Source organism: Branchiostoma belcheri, unplaced genomic scaffold (assembly GCF_001625305.1).
Source record: "Branchiostoma belcheri isolate BF01 breed outbred unplaced genomic scaffold, Haploidv18h27 scaffold1, whole genome shotgun sequence".
Lineage (NCBI taxonomy): Eukaryota > Metazoa > Chordata > Leptocardii > Amphioxiformes > Branchiostomatidae > Branchiostoma > Branchiostoma belcheri.
In genome coordinates this window covers 3988175-4015416 of record NW_017802379.1, presented here as the reverse complement: position 1 = coordinate 4015416, position 27242 = coordinate 3988175, and the positions used below count along the sequence as shown (strand labels likewise).

At 39.7% G+C, this 27242-nt stretch overlaps 4 protein-coding genes across 6 annotated transcripts; 2 read left to right on the top strand and 2 right to left on the bottom strand.

The window, feature by feature from the left end:
• Nucleotides 1-4571, bottom strand: LOC109464156 (membrane-associated tyrosine- and threonine-specific cdc2-inhibitory kinase-like). 2 transcript variants are annotated; one of them, XM_019761097.1, is made up of 5 exons: nt 3619-4571; nt 2639-2813; nt 2115-2304; nt 1581-1746; nt 1-1226 (listed from the first exon to the last, which is right to left on the bottom strand). In XM_019761097.1, exons 1-5 carry the CDS (start codon nt 4434-4436, stop codon nt 947-949), a joined length of 1629 nt encoding a protein of 542 aa, XP_019616656.1. In that variant the 5' UTR covers nt 4437-4571; the 3' UTR covers nt 1-946. The 2 variants fall into 2 exon arrangements, with proteins under 2 accessions (XP_019616656.1, XP_019616662.1); XM_019761103.1 differs by having other exon boundaries at nt 1581-1743.
• Nucleotides 4572-4832: 261 nt separating this feature from the next.
• LOC109464211 (mitochondrial ubiquitin ligase activator of nfkb 1-A-like) lies at nt 4833-7055 on the top strand. Its single transcript, XM_019761147.1, has 3 exons — nt 4833-5113; nt 5413-5609; nt 6047-7055. The coding sequence occupies exons 1-3, from the start codon at nt 4982-4984 to the stop codon at nt 6753-6755; spliced, it is 1038 nt and encodes a 345-aa protein (XP_019616706.1). The 5' UTR covers nt 4833-4981; the 3' UTR covers nt 6756-7055.
• Nucleotides 7056-8282: 1227 nt separating this feature from the next.
• Nucleotides 8283-11560, top strand: LOC109464220. Its single transcript, XM_019761158.1, has 6 exons — nt 8283-8403; nt 8937-9135; nt 9685-9835; nt 10098-10243; nt 10558-10737; nt 11026-11560. The coding sequence occupies exons 2-6, from the start codon at nt 8943-8945 to the stop codon at nt 11205-11207; spliced, it is 852 nt and encodes a 283-aa protein (XP_019616717.1). The 5' UTR covers nt 8283-8403; nt 8937-8942; the 3' UTR covers nt 11208-11560.
• Nucleotides 11561-12400: 840 nt separating this feature from the next.
• Nucleotides 12401-27003, bottom strand: LOC109464110. 2 transcript variants are annotated; one of them, XM_019761052.1, is made up of 9 exons: nt 26819-27003; nt 22349-22532; nt 21740-21953; nt 20213-20508; nt 19553-19693; nt 16181-16530; nt 14693-15883; nt 14288-14525; nt 12402-14026 (listed from the first exon to the last, which is right to left on the bottom strand). In XM_019761052.1, exons 2-9 carry the CDS (start codon nt 22529-22531, stop codon nt 13628-13630), a joined length of 3012 nt encoding a protein of 1003 aa, XP_019616611.1. In that variant the 5' UTR covers nt 22532; nt 26819-27003; the 3' UTR covers nt 12402-13627. The 2 variants fall into 2 exon arrangements, with proteins under 2 accessions (XP_019616606.1, XP_019616611.1); XM_019761047.1 differs by lacking the exon at nt 26819-27003 and having other exon boundaries at nt 12401-14026; nt 22349-22739.
• Nucleotides 27004-27242: the final 239 nt, after the last annotated feature.

Here is a 27242-nt window from a genome sequence, read left to right as displayed (position 1 = left end):
AAAGGTACATAAGAAACACAGAGGGAGGTGGCAGTTAGGGCTGACAGTTCATGAACAACCTTCAAACCTTGTGTCACCACAAAATCATAACAGTTCTAGTAACACTACCTATACAGGACAGAAGTGTATGTAATATTTAAATGAATGAACATGTACATCATCTACTGTGTATTTAAGTGGACAACTTACCACTAATACATGTTCTGAAAAGACTTCATATGGAAATTTTTATACCTCTGAACTCATTTGCATACAGACCATTTGGTGCCACCAGTCTTTATCACCATATCTTTATGTATTTTGCACATTTCATGGAACTAAAACTTGAATCAATACTATATCAAGCAACTAAAACCGTACCACATCTTCTCTTTTAATCTCATCATATAGCTGTAGTACAGTTTGTACCATTACATCTCTTTCATAGCACACATCAGGAGCATATATGCTGTGTCTTCAAAAGCAAACAAAAAATCCAAATCAACATTCTTAAAAACCTAAAAGGACTGCATCTAAAACAACATTACCAAGCCCTTGCCACAGGATAATTCTAATATTCCTGCATCTTGCTATGGAGCTTACTCATTCATAGTGGAATCAAATAAGGACTGCCGTTTGTTCTGCATTCATTGCCTGTGCAGTCATAGTATAAGTTTTAAAATAAGTGTCAGGGTGTATGTACTTTGTAATCGTATAATAGGCAAGATGGGCTTCAGAATCCCTGTCTTTAAAACACACCCATGGCAGTTATTTCCGAAAGATAGGTGAGGAAATATTTCATTAACCTATGTAGGTAACAATAAAACTGATTCAGAATCAGGCTACCATAGCCTTTCTAAGTAAGTACCAGTAAATAGAAATGTATACATCACAAGATAATAGTAGTGAAATCACAGACCCCTGAAACTTTCACCTGACTTCAGCATATATCTGTTGGTTCACTTATTTAATCATCGTCATCCGAACAGGCAGCGTCATCAAATATGTTCATCAGGTTCTTGGGCCCGATCCCTGAGCGGATCATTACAGAGCCATCCTCACCGTAGCTGCTGCCGCTGTCGGAGTGGCTGGTGGGTGTGTAGGGGTGGCTGGTCACCAGGCTCAGGTTGGGACTCAGGTGAGCCTGGGTGTGGTTGCCATGGAGAGGGGAGGAGCTCCTGGGCATCGGGCTGGAGTGACGCAGGATGGGCGTGGCAGGGCGAGCATCAGGGGTGAACCTCACTTCACTACAAATGCAAAAAGTATGTCATAATTATAAATACATTGTACAATTCACAGAAAATAGAACTTGGTTATCAAAATTGACTAACTGCCCATGTATTGACCTATGGAAAGTGGCATTATGTCTTGCAATGGTTGATCCTTCGTATTTTCCAAACAATAAAACTTGGATGTTGAAGAGGAGAATTACAGTCTTATGGAAGAGGACTTTGCCATCTCAGAACATAGACACACAACAAAACAGTTACTCAAGCATTTTGAAAATATATCCAGTTGCTATCTGTTTTCCTGATGTATCTCACTACCAAGATGTCTAACCTTCATCAGTATCATGGAGGATAATCATGTTGGTAGTGTACCTGGGACAGGTGATGAATTGTCTGGGTCGTTCAAGCTCCTCATCAGTTGACAGGCTGAGGTTGGCCACACCAGATTCAGCCGAGTCCTTGCTGTGGCCTTCACTCTCAAAAGCATCATCTTCAGAGTAGCTGTAGTCCCAGTCAGAGGGATGACGACACCTCTCTGCTGATGCAAGAACAGAACATTTCAAAGTAAAGCATGTGCTAGTCAAAGAAACTTCTGCGCTCCTTACGTACAAGTATAACTCAAACTTGTTACTAAGCAACTAGCCAAATGCTATTTGTTTTGTTGGTAGTCTTGTAGAGCATTTCTTCACTATACTAACTTTGAAACATTGTCTTTCACCGAGCGCTGTCCTTTCGAAAGTAAAAAGAAAGGTCTGTTCATTAAAAAAACATGACAATTTGATGAAGGGATTAACAGAAAAATGAATTTTATGTTTGAGTCAACATACTTTTTTATGAGTACATGTGACGTTACTATGAACTTTCAACTTTTTGTCAAACAGAAGAGCTACTGTAAGCCATACTTACGTTGCTTCTCCTGTGGCTGCCCCTTGATTGCCTTGACAGGGAGCAGGATGGTGCAGTACATGGTGTGGAACAGGCTGGACATGAAGCCGTACACAGATAACACAGCACCCTGCACAAACCGCACAGCCTGCTGACGTCTCCTTCTCCACAACACTTTACTGACCTCAGGCCTGGCCAGGATGTCAGCAACCTGAAAGACAAAGCAGGTGATTTGTAAGTAGACACATAATACATATGTCTATTAGTAAGTGTTGTTGGAGGAAGGATAATTGTGTAAAGGTGTGTGGTAGGAAAGGGAAGGTGAGGGACCTGAGACAAAAAGGAGAACAGATTTGTTCTTGAAGAATTGCTTCAAAGAAACTTACTAGTAGCTATAACGTCTAAGCTTTCGAATCAAAGTCATCAAAAATACTTGTCAGATACCGGTATATGAGATACATTTTGGAGACTGTTCTGATTTGAGTTTTGTTTCTTGTGTTACTCTACTTATTCTACAACTAGTATTAATGTGTATAGCTACTCACTGAAGGTCTCTGGAAATAGTCTGGGTGCATCATGAGCTGGATGAGGGTCCTGAGCTCGTGGGACAGCCCTGCAGTGAAGGCTGCTGGGATCATGCCCTGTCTGAGCTGCTGCCAGCCCACACCGTTACGGGGTAACTCCAGGTCACAGGCCACCTCCAGAATAGTCACTCCCAGGCTGAGGATAAGAAAGAAAAATACAAATTTTACTTCCTCATCAATTGTACTAAAATTGTCCAGAAATATCTACTGTCATAGTGTAATTACATCAACAGTGTGTATCATGGACCATGGTTATGTTGAATTGAGACAAAACTTTAAATGATGATAACAATATTGTACAACAATGCATGACCATATTCTTGTACAGTACTAGTATTTGGTGGAGTATTTTGTGACAAGAAAATATATGAACATAAGGGGGTATGGGTACTTCACTAGGTAGGGATGTATTTATTTGGTCCTTTGTTATCCAATTGTGTCCTAATTGTACCAAGTCTGGGTGCTAAAAATTTCCATTATCACCATGGCACGGCATTGATGGGTAGATAATAGGCTAGTAAGTGGTGATTTTTCTCTAAAACATGATTTAACAAGGCTGTTATTGTTCTGTGATTGCTACCCTGACTTACACAGAGGTGATAATTGATGAATGGGCGGGTCTGATTTGTCAATGGATCATTGTACATTCTGCTTCACTTACTGAATACAATACCTAACAATGGATGGTCTGGGTGGTTGTTTTGTTGTGTTTTTGTCACTATTGTCTATGATACACAAGGAACTAGAGTCTATTTTAAGAATGGAAATTTCCTTTGTTTTCTCTGCAGTCCCCATAATATCAAAGATACCAAAAAAGTATCTTACCTAGGATTTATATATTAAACAACTTTTAGGTAATAGAGAAATTGAGGCACGCAATCATATGTTCACTAGTATGTCTGTGACATTGCACCAAATCATAAAAATTCATGCAGACTAACCTGAAGACGTCAGCATGTGGTCCAAAATGTCCCTCCAACAACTCAGGTGCGATGTACTTAGGGTCACCTTCCTGTGCATCAGACACGTCTTCCTTGTCCATCTCAACAACAAGTCCAAAGTCCCCAATCTTACACACGCCGTCATTGGACACAAAGATGTTGTCCGGTTTGATATCGAGATGAATGAGCCTATGGTCATGTAGGTGTTTTAATCCAGACAGTAAATCCACCAGGAAGTTCCAGACTGTTTCTTCCGGTATGTCATGTCGCCCTTCCAGGTACTGCTCTAGGCTACACTGACACAGTTCTGTCTGGATGTAGAGGTGTTGCCTTTCCTCCCAGGCTTTAAAGAACTGCACACAGTTAGGATGCCTTCGGAGTTTCTCCAGCCTGTAGGCTTCTCCTATCTTTCTCTTGCGGTCATACTCTCCTCGAAATCTCTCTCTGGACCGTTTGACGGCGTATAGCTTCCCGTCTTCTTTGCTCTTCACTTTGAAGACTTCGCCGAAGGACCCCTCCCCAAGTTTGTCAACAATTTCAAAACACTGGTCGAAGAAAAGTTCCTTACTGCCTGCGTCGTAGTGGGGACTTGAAATCAAGCTATCGGGACCTCTAAAAGACACACTCTGGGGTCTTTGGAAAGCTAACTTATTGTTGACAAAAACTCGACTGACCGGGGGAACGCTCTTGGCCGGCGGGCGCGGAGGTTGGGAGTCCCGAGGAGTGTGGCCGTTCGCAAGCCGGTACTTCTTCTGGGAGAACGGGCCCTCCTCGGCGAAAAAGTGCGGTACGGGTCGCGGTGTTCCTGGGTTAGCCATAGTCAAATATTCCCATCCTTCCTATAAACCTTTAAAATGTGACTAAAATGACTAAACATGACGAAATGTCGCAAGTTCAGACGACACGAAAGTACTTCCGCGCCATCTTGGATGAGGTAATCCTCTATCGTCGAAAAGCGCGCCAACCAACTCTCATGGGAATTCTAAATCTCGCGAGAACAAACATTTGTGGTCCACTGTATAAAAAATATAAGAGCCTAACTTTCTTATAACAAATGCGGTAACGGAGAGTACACTTTTGCTTTTCCTTAGAACCAGTGATTATCAAAATTGAATAGATAAATGGTCTTGCTTTAGCTACTGCCTGAATGATATTTTCATCAGTTTGTAATGTATTTCAGGCAAAACATATTTTGAAGGCGGCAGCCTTGGTCATCCAAAGACCCAACTTGTTGCTGACACAAAGGTGAAAGTATGTGGAAGTGAAACTGTGTTACGTGGATTTCTGAGCGTCAAATTGACGTAAAATGCCGTTCTAGCAGCGTTCAAACGCTATCTAGGTTTTGTACAAACTTTGAAGAAGGATGGAGCACCTGAGCACGCTGTGGAGTGCCGTGGACAAGCCCGACCTTGTGTGGTTAGGAGTGGGCACTGCCTGCACTTCCCTTTTTGCCTATCTATGGAGAAGGGGCAAGAAAACCAGGGACACCATAAAGGTGACTTAAAAACACTCCACATAGATTTTCCCTTGGTGATTTAGACAGATAACATTCTGACTCTGACCCTTTTAAGTTGGATTATGGTTTTCCTAAATTGAATAAAGATCATGATAATTAAAAATATCATATTTGCATGATATGCTCACCTGAGTTGAAGTGAAGAAGACCACCAGTCACCATCTCCTCTTTTACGAACCAATAATCCTGTGGCACTGTGATGGGTAGCTCATATGCATCTTAACATAACATAACAAACATCTGCTTGAGGATAAAGTTTTCACATTTTTTCCCATCAGGATGCCATGTTCATCGATGCAAACATCTATGAAGTGGTGGCAGGCACACCTAACCAGACCATCCCCTATGCAGTGATAGAAGGTGTAATAGTGCCCGTGGGGAAACCTTTGCAGAGTCAGCTGGGTGTGGAGGGGGTGATACAGGAGCTACTGATGGAAGAACACAGGAGGGTCTGGAACAAAGTCTCCAGGATATGGTAAGAACATAAAATTGCTAGATAAAAAAAATCTTGTTCCTTAGGTGAAGACGTGCACTACAAAATAACACTGTTAACAACAATCATTATGTTTACCTTGGCAGAAGGAAAGCATATTGTTTTTGCTCTGTTTCTTCTTCTTACTCTTCTTCCTCTTCTCCAAATAAATAAGGTCAATGACCAGGACCAGACGTCTGTCACCATGGTAACTGGTGTTGGGTTTCATAATGATGCAAGTGCCATGCAGAACTGAGTTCACGTAGGGCTGCATGGTCACCATATACACTGTATATGAGTGTGAATGGAATAAACAAAGCAGTAGTTTGTTATAGCTGGGCCATGTAAAGGTACCGGTAAACATGATGTGTTTGCATTGCAAATGTTACCTTTCTAGTTTCATAACCTTTTGCAAACTTTTATTTTTGTTTACCTCTCAGGTATGACACATCCAGGACTATAAGGAGGGTAACCAATCGCATCCCCTTCTCCCTGGCTTGCAAAGGGGGGAAGGTGAGAGTCCTGGAGCCCACACAGGCAGCCATGTTGTCTCTGGATGTCATCTACGACAAGTTCGAACCCGAAGATGCCACCATGGGGAAGAGGGTAGTCGATTGGATGAGTGGCGAGGCTATTAAAGGGTACCAGGAGACAGAGAAGATGCTGAAGGTGGGCACACAGCTGTTTGGTTACGGTGAGCTGGCCCTAGAGGAAGGGCAGGTTGTGCTGAGGAACCCAAGCAACAACGCCACATACTTCATCACCAATCTGGCGCCGTCAGAACTGGCCAAGCAGTACCAGACCAAAGTGACCATGCTGAAGGCCTTCACCATCCTGTTTGGGGTGGGGACACTGATCGCCCTGTGTGCCTTTGCAGCGAAGTGGTACAGGAGATACCGAGAAAACCAGGAGTTCTTCGCACAGACGGAGCAGGTCAGAGCAGCGCGGAGACGGCAGGACGGCGAACCGCCAGAGGATTTAGACGAGGAGCATGCCTGCGTCGTGTGTCAGACCAACGCACGCGAGGTGATCATCTTGGACTGTGGACACATCTGCTGCTGCGCCGACTGTGCAGACTTGCTGCAGCCCAGGAAGTGCCCCATATGTCGGCGTGTCATCGCACGCATTCTGCCCGTCTATAATCCTTAGAAATACATTTATCATCAGAAATTTGAGTCTTTTACTGTACAACTTTTTTATTATAAAGATCAAAGATTCTAGTTTGTAAAATTAAAAATTTAAAGGCCTTGGAAAGTGACTTTAGTATTGGAACAAACTTGAAATGACCTGTAAGTAATATCAGGAATTCTGCTGCTAGTGTCTTAGCTTTAACATAGTCATGATAATTGCCCTGTGTAAGGAATTAGAGTCTATGTATAATGTTCCACACTAGACATGTGTACTGAAATATGGCACTTTAAATCCTTTATTGTTTACTACACTGTATTTAATATAAGGCCATGTTGATTTGATTATATGGATGACATCCTCCGGGAGCCCCAAAACTGATGCGCGCGTGCGAATAAAAAAAAAAGTTTTGCAAAAAAAAAAGGTAGTTTTCATTATGAATACTAGGTGGTCATGAGGGTTGAACAAATGGGACAGAATATGGTTTGGCGTATAATCTAATCTTCAAGTTCATTTCCTTACAATTTCGTCTTTTTTCGTTTGATTTTGGCATTCTACGACATTGGTATAGTTTTTACTTATTTTTTGTAACTTACGGTACATTTTTGCTCATTTTGCAACTGTTTTGTACGATTTACAGTATGGTTGAAAAAGTTTTTTTTTTTTTTGGAAACGGCCAAAAATTCATGCGCGCGCGGATGTCATCCATATAATCAAATCAACATGGCCTAACCAGCCATTTGCACATCATGTTCAGTATAGTACTATTCTTTGCCAAAATATGGTTGATGATACTTGATTTGCTAAAATATGGTTATTCAGCTATGTAATGATGAATGAATTGAAATTACATGTACTATTGCTATAATTCATGTTTACAAGCAAACATTATGTTTAACTTGGTACAATCATGCATGGTGTTGTTTTGGGGTTTCTCTATGCTTACAACATATCCCATAATGGATACATGATGTAGAAAATCATTACACTGTCTGAATTAAAGAAATTAATTCATATTTTTGTGCTGTCTTCTCATATCATATAAAAATCCACAGAACTACACGTAATAAGTCAAGCAATTTTATCAATTTTTCATCAGACACAGGACAACATTCAGGACATGGATGTGTGTTCCTTTACGGAGAGGATGTAGGATTCGGGAGGTATAATGGTACATGTATAACAACTTTTATGTGAACACCAAGGAAGTGGGACCCAGCAAATTTCATTGGAGTCCTTTGATTGAATTATAGGTAACCTTAAACATACTAGTAGTTTTAACGATTATCGTTACAGGATAATCAGCACCCCCCCCCCCAAAACACACACACACACACACACACACACACACACACAAAAAAGATATAGTCCAGATGCCCATCCCTCTTATTAGAATGCATGTACAATGTACATGTGTTTACTTATTTTTGTTCTAAGAGTACCAATTCTTCACATTTTAATAAATTCTATTGCAACACTATGGCTCAACCTACATGTACTTCAGCATCAACTTTACACACCCCTTAAAGTAAAATGGTATATCCCAAATATCAGCTAAGGGGTCAAAGGTGAGTATTTCATCAGCGTCTCGAATCTGGAGCCGGTAGAAGGTGTTTCAACAGCTCGACGTCCTGTAAACCTTTATTTTCCGCAATTTCTGCTCTGTCAGGTAGGAACATATTGTTAGCTATTGCGAGGACAGTGCTATTGGCCAAAATAAGCTTCCCGTATTGGGTGAAAGGGTCTGTGTGTTGAAATATTGGTAATGACCTGGAAAAAAAGGTGACGTTCCAGCACTTTCGGCCTGGCATCAAGTTCCTATCAATCACAGTCCAATTTCCCAAATTTGCGCTTGTGGATGTTAAGGGTGTCTGTATATGTTCACACGTGGCATGGCAATGATAGAGACTGTAGACTTCAGATGGAAGCCTCCTTGATTTCGTTTAAAAGTTAATGTCATGGCGACAGGTGCCACCCAACTTTAATATACTCATGGAGTAAGTAATTATGACGTCTACATAATTTGCAGTATTTCGTAATTGACCTGTCATATTTTACCAGAAGATGATCGAATTATTGTCATTAACCAATGAGTAAGTATCAAAAACATTTTCCTGTATTCGGCATAACCTTCACTCACTGACATTGAACATTGCAAAGGCATATTTATGCTAACTCATGTCATCACTATTCATGATTCAGTCAACCATGTCGAGCCATCCGCCCAAGCTGCGTTTCATCACGTACCTGTGTCCCAGCATCCCTGTGGAGTACTTTGAGACCATCATCTACTACCTGGGAGACAGGCTGGGCTGTGACGTGTCTCTTCTGTATGAGTCGCGGTTCTCCGGACCTCCCACTGACACTGCTGACCCCTTCAGTCTCAATGAAGTGGACATAGGTGACGGTAACATTTTCCTTGACTTTGTATTACGTCTTGATAAAAATGTGTGCAGATGTCTATCTGTATCATTCAACCATTGGAGCTACCCTTTGGCATAACAGACCAGCTTTGCATGAGGCATGTGACAGCTGGCTATGTTACAATGAGCATCGACCAGTCTGTCACACCTAACCTTGACATATCTTCTCCAAGCATTGTTTAAAACTTTCTAGTAAGGATGCCTCATTGACACAAATTTATGGAAATAACAAGGTCCACTTCACAACTCTGTGTAGAATTTTTTTCAGCCACATATTTTTGAATTGCCAAATGTCCTATTTGTTAGACTTTTAGAGGCCTGCATTTTTTCATCCATGTAAGCTTTCAATCAATGATTAGGACAAAAACATCCTTGCTCAGACCAAGGAGGTTAAATACAAGTACTAACCTCCTTGCTCAGACCCAGCCAGCATAACTGTAAGCAAAAATAACAATATTCTAATTCCTGTGTACATTATTCAAATAAATCCTTTGTTTTCTTGAATTAACCAGTCTAGGTTTTTTCAGGCTTTATGTGCAGTTCACCCTTCCTAAAGCTGCTGGAGAGCAAGCCTAATGTGTGTGAGCTCCTCCCTGCTGGTCCTCTTGCCGTGCACCCTAAAAACAGTGGGAACAGACCTGTCTATTTCACTGATGTCATTGTTCACAAAGACAACGTGTGAGTGTAACATTCAGTTATGTCATAACGACTTATAGTCTTTTAAACCTTAAGATGCATAACAAAATTCCATACATACTAGTTTGATCATCCAGGTGTCTGACACGTACTAGTTTATCCATGATAACTAAAGATTTGTACTTGCAACAGCTATCTCCTATTCACAACTTCCAAACTAATGCTGAAATGAAAAATTCCTTTGATCTGTATGTACTGTACATGTGTAGTTTGTTTCAAACTTTAAAGCGATTTCACATTGCAGTCAAAAGTACCCAGAATTCAAGAACCTTCGCGGAGCGCGCTGGGCGTACAATGAACCCACGTCCCTGTCCGGCTGTCTGTCTACGCTGAGTATGCTGAAGAAGATGGGAGAAAACGCCAACTTTTTCGGTCACTCAGTGCAGTCAGGTACGAGAACAATTTCTCGTTTCAGATATAGTTTCAAAGCATTGTCATGGAGTTACATAGTGCAATGCTATCCATTGTAAAGGCAATGAGCATCTTAAATCTTATTGAGATCTTGAATGTGGACTGTCACAGTTTAGGACAAACTTATGTTTCAACTTCCAAGTCTAAAGTTTATACAGTTCAGTAGAAGTATTTCACTTCAAATCATCATAGAAAGCAAGACAGTATCATCCGACATTGGCCTTGTAAGGACTTGAAATTAGAATTTTTTCTCTATTTTGTCAAAGTTTAACCCCATGTTTTTGACATCCCAGGGAGCCATTTGAAGTCCTTGCAGATGGTGTTGAACCACACTGTGGATGGAGCAGCTGTAGACTCCTTCTCACTCATGATGCAGAAAGCTCAGAATCTGGACCTGGAGAAAAACATCCATGTCATCGAGTCCTGGGGACCATACCCTATACAGCCTCTGGTCTTCAGAGCAGGCTTAGATGGTAGGTACCAGTAACTGTTTCTTGTTGTCTAGACTCTAGACCTTTCTTTTTTGTGTGTGTGCTCAGTGTCAAATGTTTCCTGTGAAAGGTCACATGCAGCTTATTTTACAGGTACATTTGTACTGTTAATGTACATGTATATACCCTGGATACAATGGATAATATAAACAATATACAGATACATTTCTTGTCAAAAGTACTAGCACTCAGACTTTTACATTCAATTAGTTTTCTCAACATTTTTTAGTTGCACTTACTGTGTTATCAGCAGTTTTTGTTCTTCCACAGTTAAGCTGAAACGGAAGGTAACCCAGGCCTTGCTAGAAGCACACGCTGATCCTCAGATGAGAGAAAAGCTGGGACAGTTTGGCATCTCCAAGTTTGTACCTGTCAACATGTCACTGTTTGACAGGGAAACTCAGCTGCAGGAGGATGTGAAAGGGTTAACGGACAGGCCGGCATATTACTAAGTGTAGACTGGAGCTCTCGGCCGGGAGTTAATGACCCGCTCCCCAACTTTGGGGCGGGTGGCCGCCAGGAGCGTGATTTAGTCAGACTAACTACTAGTGCAGAGTGCAGGTCACATTAAAGAGTTAACGAGAAATGGGTCCGTAGAACATGTGTGTTGGTTTTGGGGCCACTGAAACTCCAAGGATTTCTAATATTATTCTGTGGCCTTCCAAGTGAAAAAAATTATTCTTGACTGCTTACAGAGAGTGCAACTTATATATGTTTGTGTAAAGTGAAGGAGAGTTGAAAAATAAAGATTGTTTTAGAGTACTAGTATGTTCCATTTCACATAATACATTCATACTATTTTTGTTCTGCCAAATTTACAGGCTCTGTGCAATTTATTGTTTACAAAACTTTAATTATATCCAAAAGTACTCAATTTCATTGTACTAAAAAGTACTTGATTTGGCTGTATAGTTCTTTGCATTGCTGCACCATAGTTTTGCTGAATTCAGACCCCAGAGCCTGATGTTTTCCTTTGAGGCCTTTTGAATGGTAGACATTTCCTGTCAGACCATCCTATTATAAAGCACCTACAGACATAGGGATTCATCAATGTAGGTCAAATCAGTGGTGGGCAGCTGCAATTGTGCATAGAACTTGAATGTCTCTGATAGTTCAATTTTAGAAATACTAATGGTTAGTAACTGTAATTGGATAATTTTTTCTATTGTCTGAAAACTATCAGAGCAACTTTTATTGTTGCAGCTGTGTGATGGTTTTAGGAACATTGAATCTTATCAATGGGTAAAAAGGCATCATCCTGAATGAGATTGAGTGGATTTTTTGCATATTTATCTACCACATATGGAGAGGGAGGATTTGTGTGCAAGTATTGTCAAAGATTGACATACTAAGTATGTTTTCACAATGCAGTCAGTCAAAAATAAATGGGATCAGTTCGGCCTTATATTCAGTTTCTGAGTTTTCACTTAACAATGTAATGTTACACCAAGGACAAAATGACCTTCATTACACCATGAAATGTGTAACATACGTGACATTTTGAGATAAACTGTCTGCATGAGCCCTATATACAAATGTATATAATTTTATGTGGTATACCATTAAACATAAAATTCTAAACTACAATTTCATTTTTACAATAGGTGCCATCTGTGTACCTCTAATGCTTATATACATGTGTACATTAGATGATTGGATGCCAACAGAAGAAGTCTTGATTTCCATATTCTTTCCCATAATTTCTCTATCATTCTCTATTTGAAGTGAATTTTATTTTCAAAGTAGATTGTGTCTGATATCAACTCAGCGGCAGTCTAACAAGCCTGTATAACAGGCATATGCATTGAGACAAGATACACATTGTATTATTGATGATAATCAGTATCAAATTATTACTTGATACAAAGGAATCATCACCAATAGTTACACAAATTGTCAGTCACCTACATGTAACTGTGGACCATTTGTGACATGGCTATCCTACAAAGTTATTTGAGCTGAAATGTTGTTATTGAACATTGCTTGTAATTGTTCTTGAAAACTTAACTAGGCTGCCTGTTTTTAATTCTACTCAGGTGTTGGGCTCGCAAGAGCTCTGAAGCTGAATTCTATATTAAGCCAGGAAAATTTAATTTCTTGTTTCTTAATTTTTTTCCAGGAAATAAATGGAGCGGGCAAGCACAATGGAATAAACAAGACACAGCCAATTAGAGCCACAGAGTCAACTGATGACCAGGCAAGGTAGCATTTCAAACTATCAAAGTTGATCTTTGAATGCATTAGTAAGTAGAAAACTTTCACATGAATTTTTTTTCAACCAGGAAAGAAAGGGAGCAAGTAGAGAACCAAGAAATTAAAGTTGTGTGGTGGCCTACGTTTTCTTATACATATACATATACATGTATTAACAAACTATTTGTAATCAGTAACTTTGTGGGTTGAAAGTGAGTATAACATTGATGTGTTCATATATACATGTATATGCTATACATTACTTCATGATAATACTTTTGCCTGTTTAAGTTTCACACATGAAAAAAGTTTCACACATGAAAAAAATATTTCCTGCATTTACCAGCTGTACCTACATTTGAACATAGTATATTAACTTAAACATAAATCACTCATTCATGAGTCATTGACAATCTATTTGAGTACATTGGCTATGAAGTCCAAATTTGCAGATATCCAAAAATGTTACAATTGTTTTTTGCAGTTTGACATACATGTATCCTGGGATATATAATAACTACAAAATATTCCTGGCATATAAGGTGCTATGGGCTGTGTAAACTTAAGTTTCATTTTTAGTGCATCACAAAGAAAGTACAGAGCTGTACCTCTGTCATATGCCATGGAATAAATTCAGCCTAATAACTTCCAGTTAAATTCCAGTTAATGGTTGTACGGATTAAACTTCAGTCTCCAAATGCCCATGTTTCTTTAGTTCACGAAGCCAGTATTCAATATCTCCAGAAGAGTCTAGGCAGACATTCATCAAGTGCTCCCAATTTTCTGCTGGAGCAGACACACTTGGAGGAGGAAGATTTTGTTTTACCACACCTGCTTTGAGCAGATCTAATGTTATGCTAGTATAAGTAGATGGAAGACTGATAGACTTATGATTCCACATTTCCCACATTATCAAGCCTAAGCTGTACATGTCTGCTGCTTGGTCATACACTGCACCTTGTAGCACCTTGGGGGACAGGTACATGTACTCCTTTGGCAGGTCATCAGCATCCTCTGGTTCCATCAAACACCTTGGTGTGCAGGCATTTGTCAGCTTGATTTTCCCATCAGCTGCTTCCTGTGAATCACATAAGACAAGGGAGTCACCTCCACATTGAAATTTGATAGATAAATACTCAAACTTTATGGAAATTCCGTTGGTTTAATGTTGGTTAACAAATTCATGTAAAAGCTGCCTAGCATGCTAACACTTTTACACCTTCTCCTAATTGTTATGCTTATCAGTTGTCTGAAATACTGATACAATGTAGATTAGGTAATACAAACAGTCCTACCAAGGTTTTGGAATTACAAAAACAATAAACTTTCTTCCACTTACCACTACTGTGTCCAGAGACAGGATGAGGTGGACTAATGCCTTCTTGTGTAGGTACTTAAGACCCTCACCTATGTCTATCAGATAACCCTGTACCACTGGTTTGGGAAGGTGGGCTTTGCAGCTGGTAAATCTCATTCTAATTGATTGACGCATGTCTTCTAGGATGAGCATGGGGATTCCATTTTGTTTGGCTCTTGCAGTGCCCATCAACTGAATGATGTTACGTTGCCGTAGCCCTCTGTAAATATCAAGAATTGGATCACTATTATGAGCTTTGTTATCTTTCAACTATATTTTTATAATGTCAATGAATGGCATTTTAAGGAACCTCAGTCTACAGCAAGGTGAAAATCAAATCAAATATAAACAGATAAACACAAAAACTAATTGATGATAATAACTAACCTGAGGCACTTCTCCTCTGAGACCATGTAATTTGCATTCTGTTCTGATGTTCCAATGTAGCTCTTTACTGTGACTTTGTCATTGGCCTTTCTTGTGTTCAGCTTGGCCTTGTAGATGTTGCTGAAAGATGAACTGACAATAGGTTGCTCTTCTACTGAGATCTGTGCAGCATCATAGTCAAATGTTCTCACATGCTGTGCACCAAACATGCAGAGATCTTCATAGATGTGACTGATTGTGGCCTTGAACTGACCTAGGGCCCTCTGGACTTCATCACTTGTCCTGTCATCTTGTCGTAGTTGGAGAACCATCTGCCTGTTGGATTCAATGATGTCATCAATCGTTCCCTCATAGCTCTCTATGACGCGCTTTGCCTGTTTCATCTGTGTTGTCACAAATTTCCTCACCTGGTTGCTGTCTTTGAATTTCTCAAAGACCTTCTTACTCCCACTTTGTAGGTGTGCTAACTGACTTCTTGGATCTTTTTGATCTGTATGCTTGCGTTGTACCTTGACGTTTTCCTTCATGCTGATAATGTCTACAAACCTTAGAGCAGGTGCCTGAAGGAGAGCTCTTAAGAACCCCAGGGGAACCCAAAATGAAGACATCATTCCAATTGCCTTCTGTGCAATGAACATACCAACATTTCTTTGTCTCATCACTTCAGCAGCCATTGCACCGTTATCATTCGACTGTTTGTCAAAGACTTCTGTGTTTTCATCAGGCCAGTCGTAGTCATGATATTGATCAGCACTTTCTATGACCTTCTCCAGCTTAACAAGAGCTTGATGAAACAAGCCCTCCAACACTGACTTTGTGTCTCTGAAAAAACCGGTCTCCTCTTCCCAGTCCATGATGAGATTTTGCACACGGAGAAGAACCTCATGTTGAGCCATTCTGTCCAGTTCGTAAAGGCTTGCTCCCATAGGAACATCAGCCAATGACCAGGAAGTTGCCTTTTCTTTGATCTTTGGATCCTCAAGAAGCTTTCTTACTTCTTGTATGCCCTGCTCTGTTCTTTTTTCAACTTTGTTTTTCATGGCCAGAATGATTTTTGATCCAGCTGATTTTGCAAGACTTAGCCTCTTTTCTCTCTCAAGCAACTGCTTTTCCTTATATTGCCCATCAGCTACATTTACTTCAAGAGCTCTTGCCTTGTAAAGGATACTGCTCAAGAACTGTTCAAGCCAACTGTGTAAAAAAGACAATGAAATAATTTATTTATCTCTGTGTGTGAAACTTTAGAGAGATCTTTAGGTAACAAAGTCAGAAACTTTGCCCAAAAAGTTAGCAGTAATAATTCATATGATTGGAAGGTACAAAATTGACAATTTGAAAACATTTTGAATTGGTCAGCAGTATAAACAGCACACTAAACAGAAGTAAAGTGTGTACTGTTCTGATAGAGAGATTCTGGAAGAAATTTTTGTTTTATTTTTGTCACTGATCAGTCACTACAAAGCAATTACTTTACTAAGAGAGACTAACCAGTAGTGCACTTGCAGCTTTCTCTGCAGTGTTGCGGGAATGAACTGCTCGATGCCTCCAAGCAGCAGACAGAAGTCGTCCATCATGACGTCGTGATGTAGGGCCTTTGCAGCAGTCAAGGTGCTCAACTGGAAGACCTGATCCTCTGTGCAACCTGGCCAGTAACGTTTCAGGACACGTAGCTGCTCTCTTTGAACTGCTTCCTTTTCTTGTGGTGGCACCTGGTCCCACTTATTGCAGACGAAAATGGCAGCACTTGGGGAGAATGCTCGAATAGCACCACCTTTCTGGTCTTTTGCATTTAGGTGCTGTTGGTTTTTAGAGGTAACCACAGCCATCAGCTTGCCAAGCTGAAAGTTGAAATGAAGAAAAAAAGCAACTGTTAATTTGGGTTAGGTGTAAATTGTTGAATTTGCAGTTGGGAGGATCAGGTGTAGAATGTTGAATTTGTAACACTAATATCCTAATAAAAAATAATTAGTGGAATAAAACAAATCAAGTCATCATTGTGATGATAGTCATCATTGTGATGATGAAGTCTTTTCTAGAGATATGGCAATGCAGTAGGGGCATATACCACTTGCATCATAGATTGAAATACAACTAGAATTCCGAGATCTCATACCTCCATGAAATATGATCTTGATATGTAAATGTAAATTTCTTCTTTAATTGTGCAAATGACCTCTGCATTAACATGATATATGCATCGTGATGTATGTTAACTTTTGATTAACTTACAGATGTCCCAAGTATGACATTATCATCATTCACCATTACGAAATCATAGAATTTTCGCATTAATTATGCAAATTAGGTCATCATTTGCATAATTAGTATCTGTTGAAGTTCCGCCTGCCATAGGTTACATACATTACTTGTATGTAAGTAGTATAATGTAAAACACTGTAATTATAGAATTTCCTCATTAATTATGCATTTAATTATGTACATCTCTCTCTCAGTTACGTACACACCAAAAATAATGAAAATATGTTGTTCCTGTCTGGACTTATTGGCTTTTAAACATTTCGCCAGAAAGTGCCCTGCAGTTTCAGAACAAGCCGCTAGGGGGCCTAAACTCATATGACTTCTTCCCAAGCACGAGAGCTACCTTCCATCAAAATTTCATGACCCTAGCATGTCCAGATCGCGAGATATCAAAACCGGAAGTTGCACTGCAGTACCAAGGGAAGCCACTAGGGGGACCAAAATCTAATCATTTCTAGTTTTCGTCACACCCTACCAACACACCAAGTATGAAACCAATCCATCCAGGCGTTCTTGAGTTATCTTGTTGACCAACAGACAGACGGACAGATAAACGCAACTGAAACTAGAGTTCGATGATCGCATACCTCCATGACATGTGTATTGTTTTTATAAATCTTACGCATGGTGATGACCACCTGTAATTGGCTTACATTTTTCACCGCATATATTCAAATCATATGAGGCCATTTGCATATATTGTATCAATTGATCATACTCTCCATCAAATGACAGGGTTATCTTAAGAAATAAGGCTATTCTAGCGTTTCCTCATAAATTATGCAAATAAGGTCCTGATTGACATAAATTATGTTTAGTGATGTTCACCTTCACTGAACTTCCAATTATGGCAAGTATTAAATTCCCAGCAGTTATCACCATAAAATTGTACCAATTTGCCATTTATTATGCAAATTAGGTCTTCCTTTACATAATCGATATCTGCCAATGATCTTGTCGTTCTCACTAGCATATGTCTATAGAGTTTTATAGCCCTAATATGAAATACAGCTGATTTATAGAATTTCCTCATTAATTATGCAAATTAGATCCTGATTTGCATAATTATATTTTGATTATGTCAAGCATCACTTAAGCTACCTACATACCAAAAATCATGATGATCCATCAAACGGTTGTTCAGTTATCCTCTCTCGAAGATTTTCAAAGAAACTACCCTGCAGTTCCAGAACAAGCCGCTAGGGAGACCAAACTCACGTGACTTCTTCCCGAGGACAAGAGCTACCTTCCATCCAAATTTCATGACCCTAGCATGTCCAGATCGCGAGATATCAAAACCGGAAGTTGCGCTGCAGTACCAAGGGAAGCCACTAGGGGGACCAAAATCTAATCATTTCCAGTTTTCTTCACACCCTACCAACACACCAAGTATGAAACCAATCCATCCAGGCGTTCTTGAGTTATCTTGTTGACCAACAGACGGACGGACGGACAGATAAACGCAACTGAAAATACTAGAGTTCCCCGATCTCATACCTTCGCCAAATGATGTTAATCTTTATGACTGACAAAGTTTAGATTAGATTATTCCCCCCTGATTTAAGAAATAGGAACCTAATTTTCATGAATTATATTGTTTTATCATAATCTCAACCAAAAGACAAAAAAGTCTTATATTAACAAAGAATGCATTCTAGCATTTCCTAATAAATTATGCAAATGAGGTCCTGATTTCAATAAATTATGTTTAATGATGTTCACCTCAATTTAACTTTCAAATACCACAAGTATGAAATTCCAGGCAGTTATCATTACATAATTATAAAAATTGTCTCATTAATTATGCAAATTAAGTCTTTTTAACATAATCAATATCTTCCTGTGTTTCTCTCGTTGTCAATTACCAATGTCACAAGCTTCAATTGTCCTATCATGGAATGCAGCTGATTTATAGAATTCCCCCATAAATTATGCAAATTACATCCATATTTGCATAATTGTCACATAATTATATTAAGCATCACGTAAGCTACCTACATACCAAAAATCACGACGATCCGTCAACCGGTTCTTGAGTTATCCCCTTTTGAATATTTTCAAGAATTTATCCCTGCAGTTCCAGAGCAAGCCGCTAGGGGGCCTAAACTCACGTCACTTCTTTCCCAGCACAAGAGCTACCTACCATCTAAATTTCAATACCATAGCATGTCTAGATCATGAGATATCAAAACCGGAAGTTCAGCTGCAGTACCATAATAAGCCGCTAGGGGGTCCAAAATCTAATCATTTTGAGGTCTCATCAAGACCTACCCACCTACCGAGTATCAAGACAATCCATCAAGGCCTTCTCAAGTTATCGTGTTTACAGACAGACACACACACACACAAACACACACATACACGAACGCCCCTGAAAACATAACCTTCTTGGCGAAGGTAATAACCTCCATGACACATTTCATGGAGGTAAATATAACCTCCATGACACATTTCATGGAGGTAAATATAACCTCCATGACACATTTCATGGAGGTAATTACCGGTACAGAAAAGATGGTCAGTGGTTAAGGATGTAAATACACACACACAACAGTTATAAGAAATGCTCATAATATTTTTGAATAATGTGATGTCATTTACCCTGTCTTTCTGAATTCCCCCAGCATTTGAACTGTTGATGACGTAAATGAAGGCAAAGGCCTCTTGTAAGTAGTCATATACCACCTCATCCATCTTCTCACTTTCCCCAACTCCTGGACTGTCCACAATGGTGATGCCATCCTGTTGATTTGAGTTAGTGATGTCATTGCCAATTTGCAGCTTTAGTGAGTACCGTATATTTGCAGTACTATTATATTCACTTTTTTGCAGTTACTTCTGTGCCGCTAATTTATAATTATTGCAAACAAATAATTTGCCAACTTTCTTTCTTCTGCATCTGCCTCCACTGCAAAAATATAGTTCCATGAACATGTCCATTTTTCTCAGACCGCAAATTTTGCTAATGCGAATTAGCGAATATAATAAAAGTGATTTACATCACTAACAAAAGAAAAGGACCATGACTGATGCTGGCATAGACAAACCTTCCAAAATTGGTTTCATCACCCAACTAAAACAGAGTCAAACTCTAGCTGTGTACCTGTACCTTCAAATGTGCTTAGGGACAATGGAGGAGCCCATTAGTAGTAATAAAGGATTCTAAGGAGGCAGTTATATGTAGAGTTTGCACTATGAAGAGTACAGTAAAACACAACAGTTGCACATATCTTAAGCATTTGAGGCCTTCAAGTATCTTACCTTCAAAAAATCGACAGGCAGGTATATTTCTGCTTTTTTGTATGGGAAGTCTTCCTCATCCCTTTTTCCTTTTTGATGCACATACTCTGAAAGCTTTTGAAGGGAGGATTTGTCATCATCCGCATCACTAAGGGGAACTTCTATCATCTCCCCTTCCCACGTAAAGACTTTTACTTTACGCTTTTGCCCATAACGGATCTCACAGATGACTGACGTTGTGCTGAGTGTGGATGTTGGCAGAAGCTCCTCCCCTAAGATGAGGTTCAGCAGACTGCTCTTTCCTGAGGATGTTTCGCCTGTAATAATTTACATTCACACAATTTTGATAATGTCCTGAAAGACAAACTTGTTTGTATTTTCTGCTCCTATATCTACCAACCCAGTGAGCACTCATTGTGCCCAGATAAACACATCAAGGAGACATTACTTATAATTACAATTCATGTAAAACATCTCCAAACAGATGAATTTGGGGGCAGGGGATGATGAAACTGGCCACCTGAGTCCCCCCCCCCTTGCATGGCATATTGGATACTACCAATTTTATAATGAATTGCAGCCACCAAAAGATCTTCTTGAAGATTTGTCAGAGTGCCCTTGAATCATTGCCTAACTGCTCCCACAGCCTTGTGCCTGTGACCATGGAGGTAGACTCCATGCTGTGACAATACTGTTCTTAAATCAGTTGCCTAACTGCTCCCACAGCCTCATGCCTGTGAGGATAGTGCCCTTGAATCAGTTGCCTAACTGCTCCCATAGCCTTGTGCCTGTGAGGATAGTGCCCTTGAATCAGTTGCCTAACTGCTCCCATAGCCTTGTGCCTGTGACAATACTATTCTTGAATCAGTTGCCTAACTGCTCCCCCAGCCTTGTGCCTGTGAGGATAGTGCCCTTGAATCAGTTGCCTAACTCATGAATTGGTGCCTAACTGATCCCAAAGCTTTGTGTCTATACCCAATATTAACTCAGTACCTCCCTGTATTGTATAAGGATAATGATTTTCTTGAATTAGGAGGCTGGCATACAACATGTAATTCAGTTCCTTAAATGCAAACTGGAAGTTGCTGCGAAAACATTTATTCATGATATGAGGTACACCAATCTAATTTCTTGGTTCTCGGATTCGCCTCTTCATTTTTTTTACTGATTTGAAAAAAAAATTCTTGTTCTGAATCTACTCAAAAATGCTCATATTTTGCCCCTAACAGTTGAGGAAAGGTTTTTTTTCTTCCTAGTTGTTACATCTATCAATGCAGTGATTCAAAATTCATTGCTTGAATATTAACCCAGCCTTTTGTGTTGACTTCATGGTTCATATTGTAGCATTTGTAGCTATAATAGGATGCCTAGACCTGTCTCTATTATTATTTTTTTGCCCTGTCGCTTCATATTTTTTCTGAAAATATCAGAGAACCAACAAATTAAATTGGTGTGGCCTAAAGGAGTTACTGTTTTTTCTCTTGCCCTTAATTCCTGGAAAATTAGCAGATATGAAGAAGTGCCATTGATGCCAAGACGAAACTATACCTGCTACCAGGATAGGGCACTTTGAATCTTGAAGCATCTCCATGGCTTCCTCAATCATTTGTCGAAATTGTGAAGTTGCATTGTCCCGTTCTAGTTGACTCAGAATGGATTGATCTACATCTGGCAGGTGACTCTTTGTATCTTGGTAGAACTTTTGGAGTATCTTTTTGTTCTTTTCATAGTCGTCTTTCAACCTCCCAACAATTTCTCTTGCCTGTTGAGAATAAAATTTAAAAAATATTCATTTTGATGTCATCTTGAACTTAAAAAGTTACTGGCCATATACATGGACGTGTCATTTCACAATGCCTGTGATGCTGAATAATGTGTTCTGCCAAAGTGTGTTTATAGCAGTGCTACACAATTATTTACAGAATGATATAGAATCTGATACTTTTTTTTTAAAAACTGCAGTTTAGTTGCACCCACAGCCCTACTAGTTAGTAAGTCTTTTATTAAGTCCAAGGTGCCATTTCTCAAATATGACATACTAACAACTTCGATAAGACATCGTCACTTGAGTGAATTATAAATCATGGCACAGCACATACATGTAGCATTATCCTATTGTTAGATGTGATGAGATGATTCCCTGTCAGCAATACTCACATTTTTTGTTGATTTCCCTGGGTTCTTAATAGACTGTAGATGGCGCTTCAGTACCAGCTTTGCTGTGAAGAGATCCTTCACATCATCCATGGGGATCTTGTACTTTTCCAGTAAGGGATATGCCATCCCAAAGTCTTTTAAGTTGTCAATGATTTCTTCTGTCAATTCCTCGCTAGCTGCCATGCTACAAAGTACATTTACAACCATACAATTATACATTTCTTTCAGTAGTACATTTCTTTTATTCTATTTAACAGCTCAATTGTTCCATAAACAATCATTCTGGTACATTTGTAATTGTTAATAATATAATAAATAATTACTGATTTTAGTGATTTCTAAGTCTTCTGCCATGTGACAGCAGCGTCACGCGGACCCAGCTAGAATTGAAGTTTGTAATGTTAATCATTGCCAACAGAAAGTGCTCCGATAAGTGAAATTCAATGTATTCAACTTATCAGAGCAAACATTCAAATTGATATCCATTACTTTGTTCCTTATCTGTACAAACAACCTGACTGAAAAACAACATGTCAATCCTCTTGCATCATTCAACTTGAGTCAGCAAAAGCCTTGGGCATTGTGCCTTCACAGGACGAGAGCCCTCTGACCTACAAAACTATTGACTTCTCAACATTCTGTTAACTTTACTGTATTTCATAATTTATATACAGCTAGCTGAAATTTAAAACAGACTGACAGATACTTTATCTAACATTTGACATGAAATCAGAGACACATCAAACTGAACCATACATTAGATGTAGCAACAAGTTACATGTTTTAATTTATAACAATCAAAGTAAAAACTAGAAATGCCACATTAAAAACAAGTAAAAACTGCAAATGAAGCATTTTGCACTCCATTTCCCTCCCAATGCAAAAAAAAATGAGCTGTTCCATATCACCTCAGAAATGGACCGACCATCCCAAATTTATTTCTATCCACTATACCACTCCAAACTGGAATTTTCTGAATTTGAACTCCATACGGACTCTTGCATAGACACCCCCATGGAAAATTTTTCAAAGTTACTCCTCCCCCATCTCTAGTGCAAAAGCTACCCCCATACGAAATTCCAGGACATTTGACTTCCATTAAACACTGCAAGAACCTAACACATTTTTGGTCTGAAAATAGGAAAAAAACTCAAAATATATTATCATAAATTGGTGTGTACCAGAAGTGTTAATGAGGTCCTGTGGGCATGTGCCCTACATGTCCTAGGTTTCCACATGCCAAATTTTATGTCATCAGTTTTTTTGATACGAGGGCATGGGAGCCAAAATTTACATTTTTGGTCCTAAAATAGCCCCAAATCCCCAAATTGATCATTTGTGTATGCCAAAAATGTTAGAAAAACCCTTTGGGCATGTATTCCAGGCACTCTCATGCCAAATTTCAACATCGTTTGGCCATTTGGTTATAATACCAGAAACATCAGGGAAGGAGAAGAAACATCAGGAAAAACAAATTTGAATATAATTCACTCCCATACTTGTGGTATGGAGTGAAATATAATAAATGTTCATTGGAAACAGCATACATCAAAGAAAAAGAAAGAAAGAAGAACACCTTTCTGAATACTGTCTGTAAAATCTTTATACACAATACACCTTGTGCACTACAGTCTTGTCTGAAGTCCGCCGACTACATTATGTGCATGATATAATGTTTTATTTGAAAATCAATAGATGAATATTGTTTTTTATTATATCTTTTGCATAGATGCATTGTGGCATCTCAATTGCCCAGCTAAACACTAAGTTAAGAACATTTGCCCATGTTTGCTGGATGGTATCAGTCCATCAATCCAAATAAAATACTATACCACTATAACTTACAAGTATGAAGTTATCACCGCTGATTTTCCGTATAGATAAGAACTGAAATTATTTTCTACTATTAAAACGGCTACCACCACCACTACTACTACTACTACTACTACTATACGCGGCGTCATCACACACAGCCCAACGAGTCTGCGAGCTCTAAATTATTGCCATTTTCGGCAGAAATGCAGCTGGGGCCCCCTCGATCTCTGCGCGATCTTAGAGATCGGTGGACGTTCCCAGATCTCCAAGCTCCGTCCAATGTAATAGGGCAAAGTTTTCAGGCGAAAAATTTGCTCGACTCATCTGACGATTTTAAAATTCGGTGACCAATTTGGTCGAATATCGGCGACAATGTGACACCACCTTGCTACGGACTGGCGGCATGGCTTGCTTGGACGGTCAAGCCAACACTGAAGGTAGGTGGGTTTTGCTAGGGTGAGGGTCGGTCGGGAACGGTGCCGGGACCCTCCTGGACCGACCCTATCGTCTACCGAGACGGAAGGAGGCCGATGGTGTCGGGAAATATTTTTTTCCTTTAATAGCCTAAGGAGGCTTTTACATGTATATATTGGTGCATTTGATTTACTGTTTTCATGCTAGTACATATATTGATTAAGATGATACGTAAATCGGAACAAAGAAAATTCAACAATATGCATGTGCAGATAATACAGAAGAGAGCGATTAAAAGTTTAAAATTTGCACAGTTATTTGGAGGAAGAACAGTGTTTTATGATATCCACGCTTCACGGTGGTCCGCTGCGTACTATCTCACCATTTTTTCTCTTCAAGCAGACGTCGGGTGCTGGCAATGCTCTTAAACTCTAACAATCATTATAATCAAAAGACACAATGGTCGAGCTATTATGGCCGTGGAAACTCCTAATCGTATAAGATTTTTCCGTCCTTCATTCGAGTATTACGTGAGATCATGATCAATCAAGCAGTAGTACAGTACGTAGGCCGACTAGTGGTGTTACATAGCTCAGTCGGGGTTATACCGCCCCTTACGGTGACACACCCTTATGAAGGCGATACAAGACAGGGTCTCCGTCAGGGGGATGATGTGAATGAACCCTCGGTCAGACTATTACGAGACGAGGGTTCACCGGGCCTCCATCCGGGTGAATTGTAGTGTATCACCATCTTCCAGAAGAAAGTATTTGGACCAACGCACACAAGGGCACGCCCCTACTCTTTTGGAAAGGTGTACGTGGTGGGTTGTTAACGTGCGTAGGGTGTGGCTCTCTTCACCAACCTTCCAAATAACTATCTTGTAACTCTAGCCTCCTTTTTTCGAACTGTTGACTAATATGAGGTTTTTAAAGTACCAAACCGCCAGCGCTCAGGTAATCGTAATAGCAAGGACGTTCTACAGACACCTGGGGACAACCAGACTAACATCGCGGGTACAAAAACTAAGATAGGGGAATAATTGACCAGGGGAGTTTGGCCAACGTATAGAGTTCATTTGTCATTCGGAGGGACTGACTCTCCAGGCCAATTATCGATTGAATTTTTTTGCCGAATTCTGCGATCCATATCCCCCGTAAGAATTTGAAGGCCTGGTGAAGGCTACGACGACACTGCATTCTGCAGTGACGACGGTTTGCCATGTCATGCTGTCCTCGTGATTATTATGTACAATTGGTACAGTAAGGAAACGGTGACAGTGGCAATATTTCCTCGTTCTCTCTGAACCAGTAACCATACTGAAAAAGGCAAGTAAAAAATAATGTCACTGAAATTCTTTTTCTTCAAGTTGGAGCCTGCTTATCTTTTATTTTCCCGCACACAACATGAGATTAATGAAGACATTGTTCATGCACGTTCTCTCCAATTATTAAGCAAAACAGTCAAGACCAAAGCCATAAAAGTTTCTCTCACCTGGACTTCTGGGGGAGGGTCATGCACTTATTTGCCTCAATATTTCAAAGGGCATCAGCAACGGGCTTATCCAGATACAAAATCATTTTTGCATTAATTCTTCTGGAATTATTCTGGAATTATTCGTAGCTCCATAAAAATTCAATTCTGTCTTAATTTGAATTTGGAAAAAAGTGCCCATACAAATAGGTAAAAACTCACCTATTTGATGAACATTTCTAACGCTATTAACGTGACCTGTAGAAAGATCTTTCATGCCACCGCAGACTCATCAGATGTTTTGAGTTTGTAAGTCATTAGTTTGTAGGTACGGTTGTACCATTTTACGTTTCCCTCGCGATGCATTCAGACATTCAAGCAGGGCAATCTAACAACAGGGTTTTGAGACGAGTCGCAGCGAATTATCGCGTAACGTCAGCTTTCATGACTTTAGGTGACAAGGAATGGAAACCGTTTTCGGCGCAATATTCAGCAACGAACTAACTATATTTATTGTTCGTTATGACATCGTTTCGAATTGTTTGCTTTTCTAAAACAACTCCTCGTTCCAGCCCTGATCTTTGTTTTTGTATTACCCTCCCGATCTGCGCGTCAGCCACATCCAGCTAAATTTCCTGCTTTAACTGAAATAGACACATCATCTCGTAAGAGATTAACTTTCATATATAATACAAAGGTTTTAGCCTAGTAACAAAAAGTCAGGAGCATTTCACACTACTGATGAGTAAGCTGCGAAAATAAACCTACCTTCACTGCTTGTAGACTTTGAGCTTTGAGTAATCTTTTAGTGCGATGCAGCCCAGGGACTTCGTAGTCTTTTCGGCACTTAAACTACACTAATGAGGGCATATCTCACACACTTGCCACGCCAAGCATGCTCGATTTGTTTTTTTCCACCTTTCGAGGAAAAGCATGCTTCACATCTGAGGTGAGTCGATGCCAAACAACATTTGAACTATTACATCAGCTTTGCACTGAGCGCATGAAATAAACACCCTACTTAAGAGTCAGCATTTTGCAGATCCGAAGTCCATGGACGGAACTCTTTGAAGTCCCAAAATAATCGTTCTTTGTCCTCGATTGGGTGTACAAAAGTGGGAGTAAGTTGACATTGCTGGTCCGGTGGCGTCTGTTGATAAGAGAACAAACAACGCGGGGAGTGGCAATGTAG

Excerpts from the sequence above, each read along its gene's own strand:
- LOC109464156 (XM_019761097.1), bottom strand. The coding sequence starts at position 4,436 with ATGGCTAACCCAGGAACACCGCGACCCGTACCGCACTTTTTCGCCGAG. Across the intron at positions 2,814-3,618 it reads CCACATGCTGACGTCTTCAG|CCTGGGAGTGACTATTCTGG; the intron begins GTTAGTCTGCAT and ends TCTTATCCTCAG. Across the intron at positions 1,747-2,114 it reads GCAGCCACAGGAGAAGCAAC|CAGAGAGGTGTCGTCATCCC; the intron begins GTAAGTATGGCT and ends TTCTTGCATCAG.
- LOC109464211 (XM_019761147.1), top strand. The coding sequence starts at position 4,982 with ATGGAGCACCTGAGCACGCTGTGGAGTGCCGTGGACAAGCCCGACCTT. Across the intron at positions 5,114-5,412 it reads AAACCAGGGACACCATAAAG|GATGCCATGTTCATCGATGC; the intron begins GTGACTTAAAAA and ends TTTTCCCATCAG. Across the intron at positions 5,610-6,046 it reads AACAAAGTCTCCAGGATATG|GTATGACACATCCAGGACTA; the intron begins GTAAGAACATAA and ends TTTACCTCTCAG.
- LOC109464220 (XM_019761158.1), top strand. The coding sequence starts at position 8,943 with ATGTCGAGCCATCCGCCCAAGCTGCGTTTCATCACGTACCTGTGTCCC. Across the intron at positions 9,836-10,097 it reads ATTGTTCACAAAGACAACGT|TCAAAAGTACCCAGAATTCA; the intron begins GTGAGTGTAACA and ends TTCACATTGCAG. Across the intron at positions 10,738-11,025 it reads CTTCAGAGCAGGCTTAGATG|TTAAGCTGAAACGGAAGGTA; the intron begins GTAGGTACCAGT and ends GTTCTTCCACAG.
- LOC109464110 (XM_019761047.1), bottom strand. The coding sequence starts at position 22,567 with ATGTATAATTGTATGGTTGTAAATGTACTTTGTAGCATGGCAGCTAGC. Across the intron at positions 19,694-20,212 it reads TGCCTGTCGATTTTTTGAAG|GATGGCATCACCATTGTGGA; the intron begins GTAAGATACTTG and ends TCAAATCAACAG. Across the intron at positions 16,531-19,552 it reads GGGGAATTCAGAAAGACAGG|CTTGGCAAGCTGATGGCTGT; the intron begins GTAAATGACATC and ends TTCAACTTTCAG.